Raw genomic sequence first — 15,238 nt, forward strand, 5'->3', positions numbered from 1 at the left:
CCGCTGTGGAAACGACGGTTTCGCAGCTTCCTGTGCCTCGACTCAACGGCCTCCATGCTTCTTCTTCATCTGTCACCTGACAGTTGGTGGTTTCTCTGCCTGCTGGGCCACCAACAGCTTTTATCACATTTCACGAAACTGAAAGCAACATAACTGCACAGCAGACGTACTCCTTATCGCAGTCCAACCCTTTTCTGGAGATAACATATCTGAAATAGTTCTAGTGATTATTCCTACGTGCTTCTGGCCTCCGCTGTCGGTCACATGTCTTCTGTTTGATCCCATCTCATCTCCAATCCGTCATCACCCCAAAAACATCTTATGAGACGATCAGAGACAAACACCAGCGGTCGTCTTTCCACGTGACGATCTCGCCGTGCGTCAGTCTCTCCTCGCGTCCATGTGACCCAACAGGAATGCAGACAGTTGTGTGTCTGGATGCCTTTCCTTTAAACCAGGTGCATCAGTGATGATGTTTCAAAGTCACCACCAACACGTCGAACTCAATCACCGTTTCTACCGCCGGCCGGTTGCTGCAGAGGAACAAGAGGCCACGACCTCCTGACAAGACCCTGCCACACAAGTAAGGAATATTAATGAAACATTATACAGTATCATAAGATTATATGTTCAGTAAATATCTACTGAAAATGGGTAGAATGGGTAAGAAAACCAGCTACCCCGGCCTTTTTACATTCAATCCTGTGGAAATGAGACACAAAAAACCAAACAAAAATAAAGTCTTATCAGACTTTTCAGGATCATTTTGTTAATCTTTGACCAAAACCTGAGATCTAAATACTTAAAAACCAGATTAGACGCATGCCGAGACACTTTTATTGTGCAGCTTTCTACTTTAAAACTTGTTTGGCGAGTCCTGGAGGGAGATTAAACGTCCTGGAAGGTCGTCTGCATTCATGTCAGATGAAACGATACCGAAGCGTTCGGATATTCTCGAGTTCCTTTACTTAGGAAACATTTAACGTGTTATTTTCTTCATGTGTTTTAGCAGCTTTTATCTCCAGTTCTGTGTTTAAAGGTTTAAAGGAACAGTTCACCCAAAACTGACCCGATTCTCCACAAACAAATCTCCTCTTGTATTTTTTTTGTTAAGGTATGAAGGACAGGCTGGGACACCTCCATCAGGTGCACGCCGACTCCGATGGCGTCAATTTAGTGGAGATGGAGGCTTTGCCTGAGTGTGACGCCGCGACGGCTTCAGGTCCCGATCTGGACCTGGACGGCATCCTGCAGGAGGCCCAAAGCATCCGTCTGGAGATCCAGCAGATCCAGAACGACATCAGCGAGCTGAAAGACATCAACTACCACGCTCTGAACCGCACGTCGCACCCCGTAGCCACGAAACGCGACCCCAACGCCATCGGGATGGACATCAAACGTAGAGGCGAAGCTACGCTGCAGCGCCTGCACCAGATGAACGCCGTCAGAGACGACCTGGAGGTCAAGCGAGGCGCCGCTGACCCCGCGGCTCGCGTGGCCCGGACGCAGTACCAGTGCCTGAGCCGCGCCCTGCACGAGGTGATGTTCAGCTACAACGACGCCGAGGTGAAGCACAAGGACGCCTGCAGGAGGCAGATCCAGAGGCAGATGGAGGTGGTGGGGAGGGAGGTGGGCAGGGAGGACCTGGAGGAGATGATGGAGAGCGGCGAGCTGAAGGTGTTCAGCCCTCAGCTGGAGGGGAAAACCGCCCGCTCGGCCTTCCTGCAGATCGAGAGTCGACACCAGGAGCTGGCGGAGCTGGAGAGGAGGCTGGAGGGGGTCCAGGAGCTGTTCATGGACGTGGCCCTCCTCGTGGAGGAGCAGGGAGAGGCCGCGGAAGACATCCAGAAGAACGTGCAGACCGCCGAGGCCGCCGTTCAGGAGGGCGTGGTCCAGCTGGATCGGGCCGTGGCGACCGATAAGAAGAACCCCCTGAAGAGTCTGTTCTGTGGCTGTTTTCCATGCTACAGGTAGTGGGACGGGTTCGAGTGAACGTGTCAGCTGGTTCTCCAGAAGTCTGTCTAGATGTTCATCTGGAGCTCCATCGGGTTCTGAACTGACCTGGACTGCGAGGTCGCGTTTTGACCTCCGACAGCTAGATGGCAGTGTTGTGATTTATTGAGTGCGTCTCATTTTCAAAAATTTTTTAAAAAATTTATGAACTGTATTAATCCCTGAAGGGAAATTAAGACTCCATTAAGACTTTAAGAGACGCTGTTAGACGTGATTTAAGCTAAGGAGGCTAAACGTCCTCCGGCGACGCCGCTGTTTCACCGCCATGTCTGGCTTCTGAAAATTACCAGTCACTAATAATATACTACTACTAATAATAGTAATAATAAACTTACATTAAAAGTTTTCTGTGATTATTTCAGTCTTTCTGAAAAGCTGCATTTTCAAAGTAAGATTTACAAAATAGGCAAATAATTTTTTTTTTTTAATTCCCAATTTATGACCTATAATGAGTGTCCTTCAGATATTTTGTTGCTACCTTTGTCAGCATTTATATTTTTATCCATTTGTTTGTTTGTTTGAAACTGGGGCCGGCATAGATTTGTTAATTTTAAGTATGACAGGAAGATAAGATAAACCTTTATTTGTCCCACAAATAAAAGGGGGGAAAAGGGGCAGATCCTGAATTTATTATTATTATTATTATTATTAGTAGTAGTAGTAGTGGTAGTAGTAGTAGCAGTAGTAGTAGTATTGAGACATTTTTTAAATTTCTCTGGTAAAATGAAGCCAATTCATTCTGTGCGGATCCAAACAAAGAGTACTTTAAATAAAGTTTTTTTCCTGATTTGAATGTGAAGTTCGGATCTGGTTCGGATGGATTAAACGGATTTAACGCTTCCATCTCAAACACCCGTGGAGTCGGTCCCCCTCCCGGACGAAGTGCCGGGCCTGTGAAACCTGGAGGCGGGTAACGAGGCGGGACCTTCCGCGTTTGTCCGACCGGCCTCGGGGTCCGTGAACGTCACACCTCAACGCAACACTGCGTGTCGAAATTTAGTGATTAATCTGAGAGAAAAGAGGAAATGCGCCTTGGTGCGGTCTCCTCTTCGGGTTTACCGGGTTTATTTTTATCACAGGACGGCTGGAGGACGGAAACCAGGAGGTTTGTGCTCTTCATCTTTATTTATTTCTCTTTTATTTGAGACACAAAAGCAGAAATGTTGACAGACGCATCTCTTTACCTGGTCAGGTGTGACGACCAGCGACGGTTTGAAGTTTATTCATGCGATTTTTTTTAATGCTGTCAAACAATATTTCCGTAGAATAAAATGAGCGTTAGTCGGAAATAAACCGAGTGCTGAGTCGACGCCCTGAAACCGATCACCGCTAATCGGTTTCCTCCAGGCTGGTCGAACAACACCGAAGGAAGTTTAGACGAAATTAAATTAGCTTTCAGTTCAAAAGTCAAATCAAATCTACCCTAAAATTAACTTTCAGATGGTTTTTTTTTTCCACATCCGCTCCGCCTCGGAGACGATGTTTGTTTGTTTGTTTGTTTGTTTGTTTACTTCTAGGTGACGCTTCAAACAACATGAGACAGAATTACAAACAAACAAAAGATAAGAATCCAACCTTTTTTTTTTTTAATTTTTAATTTTTTATTGATGAGGCTCAAGGATGGAGAATTTCAGCAGACCGGAGAGGACCGATGTGATTTTATTTTTTTGTAAGGAGTTCCATTTTTCACACAGGAGATGATTTCTCTCCTTCATCGAGATGATCCTACTTCCTAAATTTAATAAATCCTTAGTCTCCATCTTTTTTGGGTGACGTTTTTTGTTTTTTCAGTTCCTTGTGGTCGAAGCAAAAAAAGGGTGATTGTAAAGACCCGTGTGTGTGTGTGTGTGTGTGTCCCCCCCACCCCCCACTGGTTGAGTGATATTCAGGTTTCCTGTTTGCACCTTGAAGAGCTGCGTTTGTCAAACACCGACCGCAGATGTCGCAACACCTGGGGGCTCTCCGACCAGAGACTGTCTAACAGATGAAGTCTCACAGGAGACGTCTGGGTTGTGCTGTTTGCTGTGTTTTAGTTTCACATCTTCATTATGTGAATTGCTTTTATATGAAGTTCTTGCTGGGATTCTACCCATAATTTTGACCTCCTGTCTTCCCAACCCCACTGGAACCCCGACTCTAAACCTGTGGACGTTAATTCTTTTCAGTTTTTGGACTGGATTATGGACACATAATTATTTAAAAATTATTTATCTGAGTCTAGCTAAAAAATTTTTTTTTTTTAATAATTCATGACTCTTTTCGATCAGATCAAAAATGTGGTTTTGTTGGTAATTTTAGATTTTTACTACAAATAATATTTAATATTTTTATTTTTATTTGTTTTAATTCTGGACACTTTTCTTAACTTTAAAACTATTTCCTGTTGCAGGTTCAACATCAACCATATGCAAAAGTTGCTCCTTCATGACGTGTTATAATAAAAATTTAGTGTTTCCATAGCAACAACTGTCTTATTTCTGACTGTTTGGGCCGATGGTTCTTGCAGGTGCGATGAGGGACCGACTGCTCGAGCTGCAGACCTTCAGATCTGCGGGGGAGGAGCTCCAGCCCGAGGAGAGCCGCCGCCGCCTCCCGGAGGATGAGGAGCGCCTGGAGCAACAGGCCGTGGTGTTCGAAGGCGAGGACGTGATGGAGGGTCTCTACAAGGAGACGCAGGCGCTGAGGAAGGAGATGCTGCTCCTCAGGATGAACGTCAAGCGTCTGGGGAAGCAGAACACCCGCTTCCTCACGTCGGTCCGGAGGATCAGCAGCATCAAACGGGACTCCAGCGCCCTGGGGCGGGACATCAAGGCCAGGGGCGAGGCCGTCTACGCCCGGCTGGAGAAACTGGGCCAGCTGAGCAAGGATCTGGAGGAGGAGCGGGGAGCTTCATCGGCCGTCGCTCGCATGGTGCGTTTGCAGCACGTGGCTCTGACCGCCGCCTTCCACGACGCCATGTCCGAGTACAACGAGGCGGAGATGGTCCAGAGGGAGAACTGCAAGACCCGCATCCAGAGGCAGGCGGAGATCATGGGCAAGGAGGTGAGCAGGGAGCAGATCGACGAGATGATCGAGACGGGCAAGTGGAACGTCTTCTCCGATAACCTCCTGCTGGAGGGGAGGACGGCGCGGTCGGCCCTCAGCGAGATCGAGAACCGGCACAAGGAGCTGCTGGAGCTGGAGGGACGCATCCGGGACATCCACGAGCTCTTCTTCCAGATGGCGCTGCTGGTGGAGGAGCAGGGATGCATGATGGACAACGTGGAGGCGGGGGTCAGCGCCACGCAGGACTACGTCACCAAGGCGACGGTTCAGATCAAGAAGGCGATGAAGTACAAGAAGAACAACCCCTGCAAGAAACTGTTCTGCTGTTGCTTCCCCTGCTGCAAATGAGGACGCCGCTGATGTTTTCCGCTTCTATTTATTTGAAAACTTTTTTAAAAAAATTTAAACGTCCGCGTTTCGACGTCTTGGTTTGATTTTCTTCATGTTTAAAAAAAAAAAAAAATTCGTCTGCAAACGTTTACGACACACAGGTGACATTTCAGCTGAGCGTTGACTGCAAACGGCTTCGTCCTTTAACTTTCAGTTTTAAATTTTGTAAAATAAAATAAGGTAAAAATAAATAACTAAAATAACTTTAAAAAAAAAAAAAAAACTTTTCTAAGGAGCGTTTACTCAGGCAGACGAGGAAACTCATCAGGCCGGAGTTGTGTGTTTGTCCAGCGGCCTGCTGTCCGCAAACAAGAAGACTATTGTGTTGGGTTGTGGTTTGTGGTGGGTTTGTTTTATTCATGTAGTGTGACGTCATGCAGGTCGAACCACCTGCTGGTTTGTGTTGACCTGATGAAGAAGACCTTCACCTTCCTCCAGGTAGGATGAGGTGGGGTTTTTTTATTTTCAAAACTGATAAGAAGTGAAAATCAAATTGTTAAAGAGACTTTTGTATCGCTAAAGCAAAAACTTGTTGAACCACTGATCTGATGAATATCTGCTGCCACCTACTGGTCTGATCCGGAACGACAATCCGGACTTGATTCGGTTTCCGGTTCCTGTCGGTTTGTGCTTGAAACCTGGATCATAGTTTGTCTTGTAACTCATTTATTTATTACAAAAACAGGACAAAATAAATACATTTCATGATCTATTCGGCTCATAAACAAACTGCATCTCACAAAATATTTCCCCCGGAAACGGCAACAGGTCGGAATAAAAATCATAATAAAAACTGAGCACCGGGTGCGTTAAAATATTAATTTCATTAAAAGCAAACTTTTCAAGCCCTTTGATTGTTTTGGACACAAACATGGAGCCTTGTTGGTAAATAAAAACAAACCCTGAAGTCCTGGACCGGGTGAGGCTCCGGGTGAATGTGGGTCAGCTCCCAAAGTAAAGCAGAAACTCCCCGTCGGGGAATCGAACCCCGGTCTTCCGCGTGACAGGCGGAGATACTGTCCACTATACTAACGAGGAGGAGACGGACACCTGAGGACAGGTGTGTGGACACGTCCCTCTACAGACACTGGTGGATCCATCAGGTGTTCATGACGTCATCAGTGGAGACAAGATCTGTTGCGTTAATGTTCTCGGGGTCAGGGGAGAAAGCTGTGACGTGTGAATGTACTGTAGTGTGATTGGTAGATCTTGCTAATGGCCACGACTCCTTGCAAACGCCTGATCCCGTGGTTTTGAATGAATGAATGAATGAATGAATGAATGAATGAATGAATGAATGAATGAATGAATGAATGAATGAATGAACATTTTAATAATACTTTGGAACCTAAACAGTGATTGGTCTGGTTTTTCCAGCGATGGGGGACCGTCTGGGAAAACCAGGAGTCAGAAGCTTCCGGCTACCGGACAGCAGGGGGCGCTAAAAGACGTAACACCAGAAAATAGAAGGGGACACCCTTAAATCTCTAGTTTATTGCATGTTTTTCTTTGATAAAAATAAAGAGATAAAACAGGACGAGAATGGATCATATGTAATGTGTAATGGATCTATAGTTTTTTTTTTGTTGGGCCCAACGACAGATAATTGGAAGGGTTAAGACATAGTCAGGTTGACGGTTGATGAACAATTTTTTTTTTGCATTTTTCCTGTGTACACTCACTTATTTTATTTTTGCAGCATTTTATTTGAGTGTATTGTTTACATATTTGAATTTCCTAGTTGAGGAATAAGAAAGAAGTGACATACGTGGATAAAACAAAAGAAGGGAAGTGGGGGAAAAAAGGAGGAAACTGAACAAAACTGAAAAATTTAAATATATTTTCTTATTATACTTCCACCACGGTGTCTGTGTGTGTTTGTGTGCTGGAGGTCTTACTGCTCTATATAGAGTTAATACTACCAATCTCCTTATTGAACCTAAAGATCTTGATTCACAGAGTTCCAGATATTGATAATGATAATCTAAAGGTAAGCCAGGGTTACAAAAACACAACATGTTGAACCACTGATATGGTTGCGATGCTCTGCTGCCACCTATTTGTCTGATCTGGAACTACAATCCAGACTTGATTCGGTTTCCGGTTCCTCGGTTCTCCATCCAGTCTGTCGGGTTGTGTTTGAAACCTGGATCACAGTTTGTCTTGTAACTCATTTATTTATTACAAAAACAGGACAAAATAAACACATTTCATGATCTATTCGGCTCATAAACAAACTGCATCTCACAAATATTTCCCCCGGAAACGGCACCAGGTCGGAATAAAAATCATAATAACATCTGAACACCGGGTGCGTTAAAATATTAATTTCATTAAAAGCAAGCTTTTTAAGCCATTTCATTGTTTTGGACACAAACATGGAGCCTTGTTGGTAAATAAAAACAAACCCTGAAGTCCTGGACCGGGTGAGGCTCCGGGTGAATGTGGGTCAGCTCCCAAAGTAAAGCAGAAACTCCCCGTCGGGGAATCGAACCCCGGTCTTCCGCGTGACAGGCGGAGATACTGTCCACTATACTAACGAGGAGGAGACGGACACCTGAGGACAGGTGTGTGGACACGTCCCTCTACAGACACTGGTGGATCCATCAGGTGTTCATGACGTCATCAGTGGAGACAAGATCTGTTGCGTTAATGTTCTCGGGGTCAGGGGAGAAAGCTGTGACGTGTGAATGTACTGTAGTGTGATTGGTAGATCTTGATTATGGCCACGACTCCTTGCAAACGCCTGATCCCGTGGTTTTGAATGAATGAATGAATGAATGAATGAATGAATGAATGAATGAATGAATGAATGAATGAATGAATGAATTAATGAATTAATGAATTAATGAATGAATATTTTAATAATACTTTGGAACCTAAACAGTGATTGGTCTGGTTCTTCCAGCGATGGGGGACCGTCTGGGAAAACCAGGAGTCAGAAGCTTTATCACTTCCGGCTACCGGACAGCAGGGGGCGCTAAAAGACATAACACCAGGAAATAGAAGGACACACAGAAGCGCTACTTTATTGGGTGTTTTTATTTGATAAAATTAAAGATATAAAACAGGATGACAATGGATCATCATGATTGACCATCATCACCAAAAATATTTATAGATTTTGCACAGAAATAAAAATAAACTTCTAAAAGTGACCCCATCGATCAACCTGACAATAAAAGAACCACCTGCTGGTTTGTATTGACCTGATGAAGACCTTCATCTTCCTCCCGGTAGGATGATGTGATTCTTTCCCCCTGAACTGAGGGAATAATGATTTAAACATGGCAACAAACTTGTCTTCATATCTGAAGATTTCAGTGCAAATCTGCTCTGGACGTTTGTTCACCGTAAATTGTTGTGAACCTTGTTTGATGAGTATCTTCCCAAACGGTTAAAATGACTTTTGTATTGCTAAAATATCTATCTATCTGAAATATAACCCAGGTTTATAGTAATTAATTTAAATTACAGACACTCCCTAAATGCCTGCATCTTGTAGACGCTCCCTGAGTGGAGGGGGGGGCGTTCCCGAGAACCAGGAAGTAAAAAATAAAAACCAGGACGGCTCTGGTGGACAGGTGAAGCTGGAGGGATGCATGGAACGGCATGCAGAGAGAGAGAGAGCGCTCCGTGATATCTGTTTATTTTCATCAGACACAGTCAAAAAGGGAAAGTGAATAACTTCTGAATATGTTGTAGCTGGAGGTTGGTAACGTGGTGTTCCCAGTGTTACAAGAGAGACACAGCAGAGCCAGTTGGCGTTTTTTCTTTCAAGTGTTTTCCATTGATTACCCTGGCTGGTTTTTTTTTTTGAGGGAGAACTCTCCCTGATGACCAAGTGGATGATCCTCAACACCAACCCTGGGAAGACTTCACCCCCGTCCAGTAGTTGAGCCGTTCAGGAGGACGGTAGGAATAAACTGATGAGAGACTTCAAGGAAGAGCACTTCTTTCCCCCCTTCCGTGGTGAATTTGGAACTTTTTTGTGTTTGTTTATTTGCCAGTGAGTTTGTTGGGCCCAACGACAGATAATTGGAAGGGTTAAGACATAGTCAGGTTGACGGTTGATGAACAATATTTTTTTTGCATTTTTCCTGTGTACACTCACTTATTTTATTTTTGCAGCATTTTATTTGAGTGTATTGTTTACATATTTCAATTTCCTAGTTAAGGTATAAGAAAGAAGTGACATATGTGGATAAAACCAAAGAAGGGAAGTGGAAAAAAAGGGAGGAAACTGAACAAAACTGACTAATTTAAATATATTTTTCTTATTATACTTCCACCACGGTGTCTGTGTGTGTTTTTGTGTGCTGGAGGTCTTACTGCTCTATATAGAGTTAATACTACCAATCTCCTTATTGAACCTAAAGATCTTGATTCACAGAGTTCCAGATATTGATAATGATAATCTAAAGGTAAGCCAGGGTTACAAAAACACAACATGTTGAACCACTGATATGGTTGCGATGCTCTGCTGCCACCTATTTGTCTGATCTGGAACTACAATCCAGACTTGCTTCGGTTTCCGGTTCCTCGGTTCTCCATCCAGTCTGTCGGGTTGTGGATGAAACCTGGATCATAGTTTGTCTTGTAACTCATTTATTTATGACAAAAACAGGACAAAATAAATACATTTCATGATCTATTCGGCTAATCAACACACTGGATCTCACAAAATATTTCCCCCGGAAACGGCACCAGGTCGGAATAAAAATCATAATAAAAACTGAGCACCGGGTGCGTTAAAATATTAATTTCATTAAAAACAAACTTTTCAATCCCTTTGGTTGTTTTGGACACAAACATGGAGCCTTGTTGGTAAATAAAAACAAACCCTGAAGTCCTGGAATTCTCTATAAATTCTCTATAAATTCTCTAGATAGATAGATAGATAGATAGATACTTTATTAATCCCGGAGGAAATTGCATATATCCACTGCTCAGGCATTACATAACAAATAATACTGGATAAACACCAGGAGAAAAGGAAACATTGACATCACAGGACATACCACAAGACATACATTACACTAACAGACAGGCACATGCAGCACTAACAGGACTTATATACTAAACTATAACTAAAATATAAACAGTATAAAATTTAAAAATATTACAGTATTAAAATATAAACAGTATAAAATAAAATTTAAACAGTATAAAATTGAATTAAAATATAAAACAGTATAAAAAATAAATGAATAAATAATATATATATATATATATATATACAACAGTATAAAATTAAATTTAAATTAAATTAAATTAAATCCATATTCAACCCCGTGCTGACCTTGCCACCTCCCCCCCGCTCCTCCTGAGAGAGGAGGATCTCTATACTGCATCTCACAAATATTTCCCCCGGAAACAGCAACAGGACGGAACTAACATAATAGTAAAAACTGAGCACTGGGTGCGTTAAAATTTTCATTTGGTTTAAAAGGAACTCTTTAACGCCATTGATTGTTTTGGACACAAACATGGAGCCTTGCTGGTAAATAAAAACAAACCCTGAAGTCCTGGACCGGGTGAGGCTCCGGGTGAATGTGGGTCAGCTCCCAAAGTAAAGCAGAAACTCCCCGTCGGGGAATCGAACCCCGGTCTTCCGCGTGACAGGCGGAGATACTGTCCACTATACTAACGAGGAGGAGACGGACACCTGAGGACAGGTGTGTGGACACGTCCCTCTACAGACACTGGTGGATCCATCAGGTGTTCATGACGTCATCTGTGGAGACAAGATCTGTTGCGTTAATGTTCTCGGGGTCAGGGGAGAAAGCTGTGACGTGTGAATGTACTGTAGTGTGATTGGTAGATCTTGCTAATGGCCACGCCTTCTTGTAAACACCTGAGCTCGTGGTTTTGAATGAATGAATGAATGAATGAATGAATGAATGAATGAATGAATGAATGAATGAATGAATGAATGAACACTTTAATAATACTTTGGAACCCAAACAGTGATTGGTCTGGTTCTTCCAGCGATGGGGGACCGTCTGGGAAAACCAGGAGTCAGAAGCTTTATCACTTCCTGCTACCGGACAGCAGGGGGCGCTAAAAGATGTAACACCAGGAAATAGAAGGACACGCTGAAGCTCTAGTTTATTGCACGTTTTTCTTTGATAAAAATAAAGAGATAAAACAGGACGACAATGGATCATCATGATTGATCATCATCACCAAAAATATTTATAGATTTAGCACAGAAATTAAAAAATAAACTTCTGAAAGTGACCCCATCGATCAACCTGACAATAAAAGAACCACCTGCTGGTTTGTATTGACCTGATGAAGAAGACCTTCATCTTCCTCCCGGTAGGATGAGGTGATTCTTTCCCCCTGAACTGAGGGAATAATGATTTAAACATGGCAACAAACTTGTCTTCATATCTGAAGATTTCAGTGCAAATCTGCTCTGGATATTTGTTCACCGTAAATTGTTGTGAACCTTGTTTGATGAGTATCTTCCCAAACTGTTTAAATGACTTTTGTATCGCTAAAATATCTATCTATCTAAAATGTAACCCAGGTTTAGAGTAATTAATTTAAATTACAGACACTCCCTAAATGCATGCATCTTGTAGACGCTCCCTGAGTGGAGGGGGGGACGTTCCCTAGAACCAGGAAGTAAAAAATAAAAACCAGGACGGCTCTGGTGGACAGGTGAAGCTGGAGGGATGCATGGAACGGCAGAGAGAGAGAGCGCTCCGTGATATCTGTTTATTTTCATCAGACACAGTCAAAAAGGGAAAGTGAATAACTTCTGAATATGTTGTAGCTGGAGGTTGGTAACGTGGTGTTCCCAGTGTTACAAGAGAGACACAGCAGAGCCAGTTGGCGTTTTTTCTTTCAAGTGTTTTCCATTGATTACCCTGGCTGGGTTTTTTTTGAGGGAGAACTCTCCCTGATGACCAAGTGGATGATCCTCAACACCAACCCTGGGAAGACTTCACCCCCGTCCAGTAGTTGAGCCGTTCAGGAGGTCGGTAGGAATAAACTGATCAGAGACTTCAAGGAAGAGCACTTCTTTCCCCCCTTCCGTGGTGAATTTGGAGCTTTTTTGTGTTTGTTTTTTCTCCACTGTGTGAGATATATATATATAGATGGGTTTTTTTGTTAGGCCCAACGACAGATAATTGGAAGGGTTAAGACATAGTCAGGTTGACGGTTGATGAACAATATTTTTTTTGCATTTTTCCTGTGTACACTCGCTTATTTTATTTTTGCAGCATTTTATTTGAGTGTATTGTTTACATATTTGAATTTCCTAGTTAAGGTATAAGAAAGAAGTGACATACGTGGATAAAACAAAAGAAGGGAAGTGGGAAAAAAAGGAGGAAACTGAACAAAACTGACTAATTTAAATATATTTTTCTTATACTTCCACTGTGTCTGTGTGTGTGTGTTTTTGTGTGCTGGAGGTCTTACTGCTCTATATAGAGTTAATACTACCAATCTCCTTATTGAACCTGAAGATCTTGATTCACAAAGTTCCAGATACTGATAATGATAATCTAAAGGTAAGCCAGGGTTACAAAAACATAACATGTTGAACCACTGATATGGTTGCGATGCTCTGCTGCCACCTATTTGTCTGATCTGGAACTACAATCCAGACTTGCTCGGTTTCCGGTTCCTCGGTTCTCCATCCAGTCTGTCGGGTTGTGTTTGAAACCTGGATCACAGTTTGTCTTGTAACTCATTTATTTATTACAAAAACAGGACAAAATAAACACATTTCATGATCTATTCGGCTCATAAACAAACTGCATCTCACAAATATTTCCCCCGGAAACGGCACCAGGTCGGAATAAAAATCATAATAAAAATTGAACACCGGGTGCGTTAAAATATTAATTTCATTCAAAGCAAAGTTTTTAAACCCATTGATTATTTTGGACACAAACACGGAGCTTTCTTACTAAATAAAAACAAACCCTGAAGTCCTGGACCGGGTGAGGCTCCGGGTGAATGTGGGTCAGCTCCCAAAGTAAAGCAGAAACTCCCCGTCGGGGAATCGAACCCCGGTCTTCCGCGTGACAGGCGGAGATACTGTCCACTATACTAACGAGGAGGAGACGGACACCTGAGGACAGGTGTGTGGACACGTCCCTCTACAGACACTGGAGGATCCATCAGGTGTTCATGACGTCATCAGTGGAGACAAGATCTGTCACTCAAATCAGACCGTCCGACTCTGACAAACGTGGGTGGGAGGAACCCGGACAGGCCGAAGGGACCCATGGTCAGCACCCCCACCAGCAGACTGGACACAGTTCCCTGTGTGGAAGACCCCACCACACCCCCTCCAGGAATACTGGAGTAAAAGCTTAAAATTGAGGATAAAATATATAGAAAAGAGAAAAAACAAGGAAATAAAAACCGAACAACAAAAAACAGGCCTGAAAATCAAAAGAAAGAGAATTGGGACAATATTTGCAAATTAAAAACAGAATGATAGCCACATCAATCATCTTTAAAGCGGCAAATTAAAATGAAGTATAGACTGAAATAGGAGCATAATAAAGGTCTAAAATATTAGTTAAAAGCCTGATTGAAAAGGTGAGTCTTCTTTAATCTTCTTTAATCTTCTTTTTAACAATGTCTCTGCAGTCTTGAGGCAGGCTGATCCACAGGTGGGGGCCACAGTGGCTAAATGCTGCCTCACCGTGGCTGTTTGTTCTATAGTTGACGGAAAAACTAGCAGAGCATTACAATGAATGTTAGTTCAGTAATACTTTAATAACAATTTCATATTCATTAGGCTTTGGAAGCTAAACAGTGATTGGTCTGGTTCGTCCAGCGATGGGGGGCCGTCTGGGAAAACCAGAAGCTTAATCACTTCCGGCTGCCGGACAGTAGGGGGCGCTAAAAGATGTAACACCAGGAAATAGAAGGACACGCTGAAGCGCTGACAAAAATAAAGAAATAAAACACGATGACAGTGGATAATTATGATTGAATATCATCACCAAAAATATTTTAAAATTTTGCACAGAAATAAAAAAAACTTCTTAAAGTGACCCCATCCACCCATCAATAACACAAACGTCTCTTCATATCTGAAGATTTCAGTGCAAATCTGCTCTGAACCTTGTTTGATGAGTAATCGATGGTTTGTTTTGTTTTTAAATCTCATAATTATTAATCAATCAGGAGGTGAACGTCTTCTCAAACCGGTATCGCTTAAACACGTGTTGAACCACTGATCTAGTTGCTCTGCTTCCACCTACTGGTCTGATCTGGAACTACAACCCGGACTTGATTCGGTTTCCGGTTCCTCGGTTCTCCATCCAGTCTGTCGGGTTGTGGATGTAAACTGGGTCACAGTTTGACTTCTAACTCATTTATTTATTACAGAAACGAGAAAAAATAAACATATTTCATGATCTATATTGCAAAAAAAACTGTATCTCACAAATATTTTCCCCGGAAACAGAAACAGGTTGGAACAAAAATTATAGAAATAATTGAGCACTGGGTGCTCAATTATTTCGTTAAAAGAAACTCTTTAACGCCATTCATTGTTTTGGACACAAACATGGAGCCTTGCTGGTAAATAAAAACAAACCCTGAAGTCCTGGACCGGGTGAGGCTCCGGGTGAATGTGGGTCAGCTCCCAAAGTAAAGCAGAAACTCCCCGTCGGGGAATCGAACCCCGGTCTTCCGCGTGACAGGCGGAGATACTGTCCACTATACTAACGAGGAGGAGACGGACACCTGAGGACAGGTGTGTGGACACGTCCCTCTACAGACACTGGTGGATCCATCAGGTGTTCAT

General features: G+C 42.9%; 2 protein-coding genes and 5 non-coding genes across 7 annotated transcripts; 2 read left to right on the plus strand and 5 right to left on the minus strand.

Moving 5' to 3' along the window:
- Window positions 1–434: 434 nt before the first annotated feature.
- Window positions 435–2,902, plus strand: LOC137611038 (syntaxin-11-like). Its single transcript, XM_068339008.1, has 2 exons — window positions 435–583; window positions 1,115–2,902. Exon 2 carries the CDS (start codon window positions 1,117–1,119, stop codon window positions 1,972–1,974), a length of 858 nt encoding a protein of 285 aa, XP_068195109.1. The 5' UTR covers window positions 435–583; window positions 1,115–1,116; the 3' UTR covers window positions 1,975–2,902.
- A 74-nt stretch (window positions 2,903–2,976) lies between these two features.
- On the plus strand, window positions 2,977–7,260 carry stx11a (syntaxin 11a). Its single transcript, XM_068339007.1, has 2 exons — window positions 2,977–3,118; window positions 4,520–7,260. Exon 2 carries the CDS (start codon window positions 4,525–4,527, stop codon window positions 5,404–5,406), a length of 882 nt encoding a protein of 293 aa, XP_068195108.1. The 5' UTR covers window positions 2,977–3,118; window positions 4,520–4,524; the 3' UTR covers window positions 5,407–7,260.
- On the minus strand, window positions 6,415–6,486 carry trnad-guc (transfer RNA aspartic acid (anticodon GUC)). The gene has a single exon. It is a non-coding gene; the product is annotated as a tRNA-Asp (tRNA).
- A 661-nt stretch (window positions 7,261–7,921) lies between the features above and the next one.
- Window positions 7,922–7,993, minus strand: trnad-guc (transfer RNA aspartic acid (anticodon GUC)). The gene has a single exon. It is a non-coding gene; the product is annotated as a tRNA-Asp (tRNA).
- A 3,039-nt stretch (window positions 7,994–11,032) lies between these two features.
- trnad-guc (transfer RNA aspartic acid (anticodon GUC)) lies at window positions 11,033–11,104 on the minus strand. Its single transcript has one exon. It is a non-coding gene; the product is annotated as a tRNA-Asp (tRNA).
- Window positions 11,105–13,459: 2,355 nt separating this feature from the next.
- Window positions 13,460–13,531, minus strand: trnad-guc (transfer RNA aspartic acid (anticodon GUC)). The gene has a single exon. It is a non-coding gene; the product is annotated as a tRNA-Asp (tRNA).
- Window positions 13,532–15,093: 1,562 nt separating this feature from the next.
- On the minus strand, window positions 15,094–15,165 carry trnad-guc (transfer RNA aspartic acid (anticodon GUC)). The gene has a single exon. It is a non-coding gene; the product is annotated as a tRNA-Asp (tRNA).
- Between the last annotated feature and the right edge of the window lie 73 nt (window positions 15,166–15,238).

The sequence above is a fragment of the Antennarius striatus genome, chromosome 17, assembly GCF_040054535.1.
Source record: "Antennarius striatus isolate MH-2024 chromosome 17, ASM4005453v1, whole genome shotgun sequence".
In the NCBI taxonomy this organism is placed as follows: Eukaryota; Metazoa; Chordata; class Actinopteri; order Lophiiformes; family Antennariidae; genus Antennarius; species Antennarius striatus.

Coding starts and splice junctions, on each gene's coding strand:
- LOC137611038 (XM_068339008.1), top strand. CDS start 1,117: ATGAAGGACAGGCTGGGACACCTCCATCAGGTGCACGCCGACTCCGAT.
- stx11a (XM_068339007.1), top strand. CDS start 4,525: ATGAGGGACCGACTGCTCGAGCTGCAGACCTTCAGATCTGCGGGGGAG.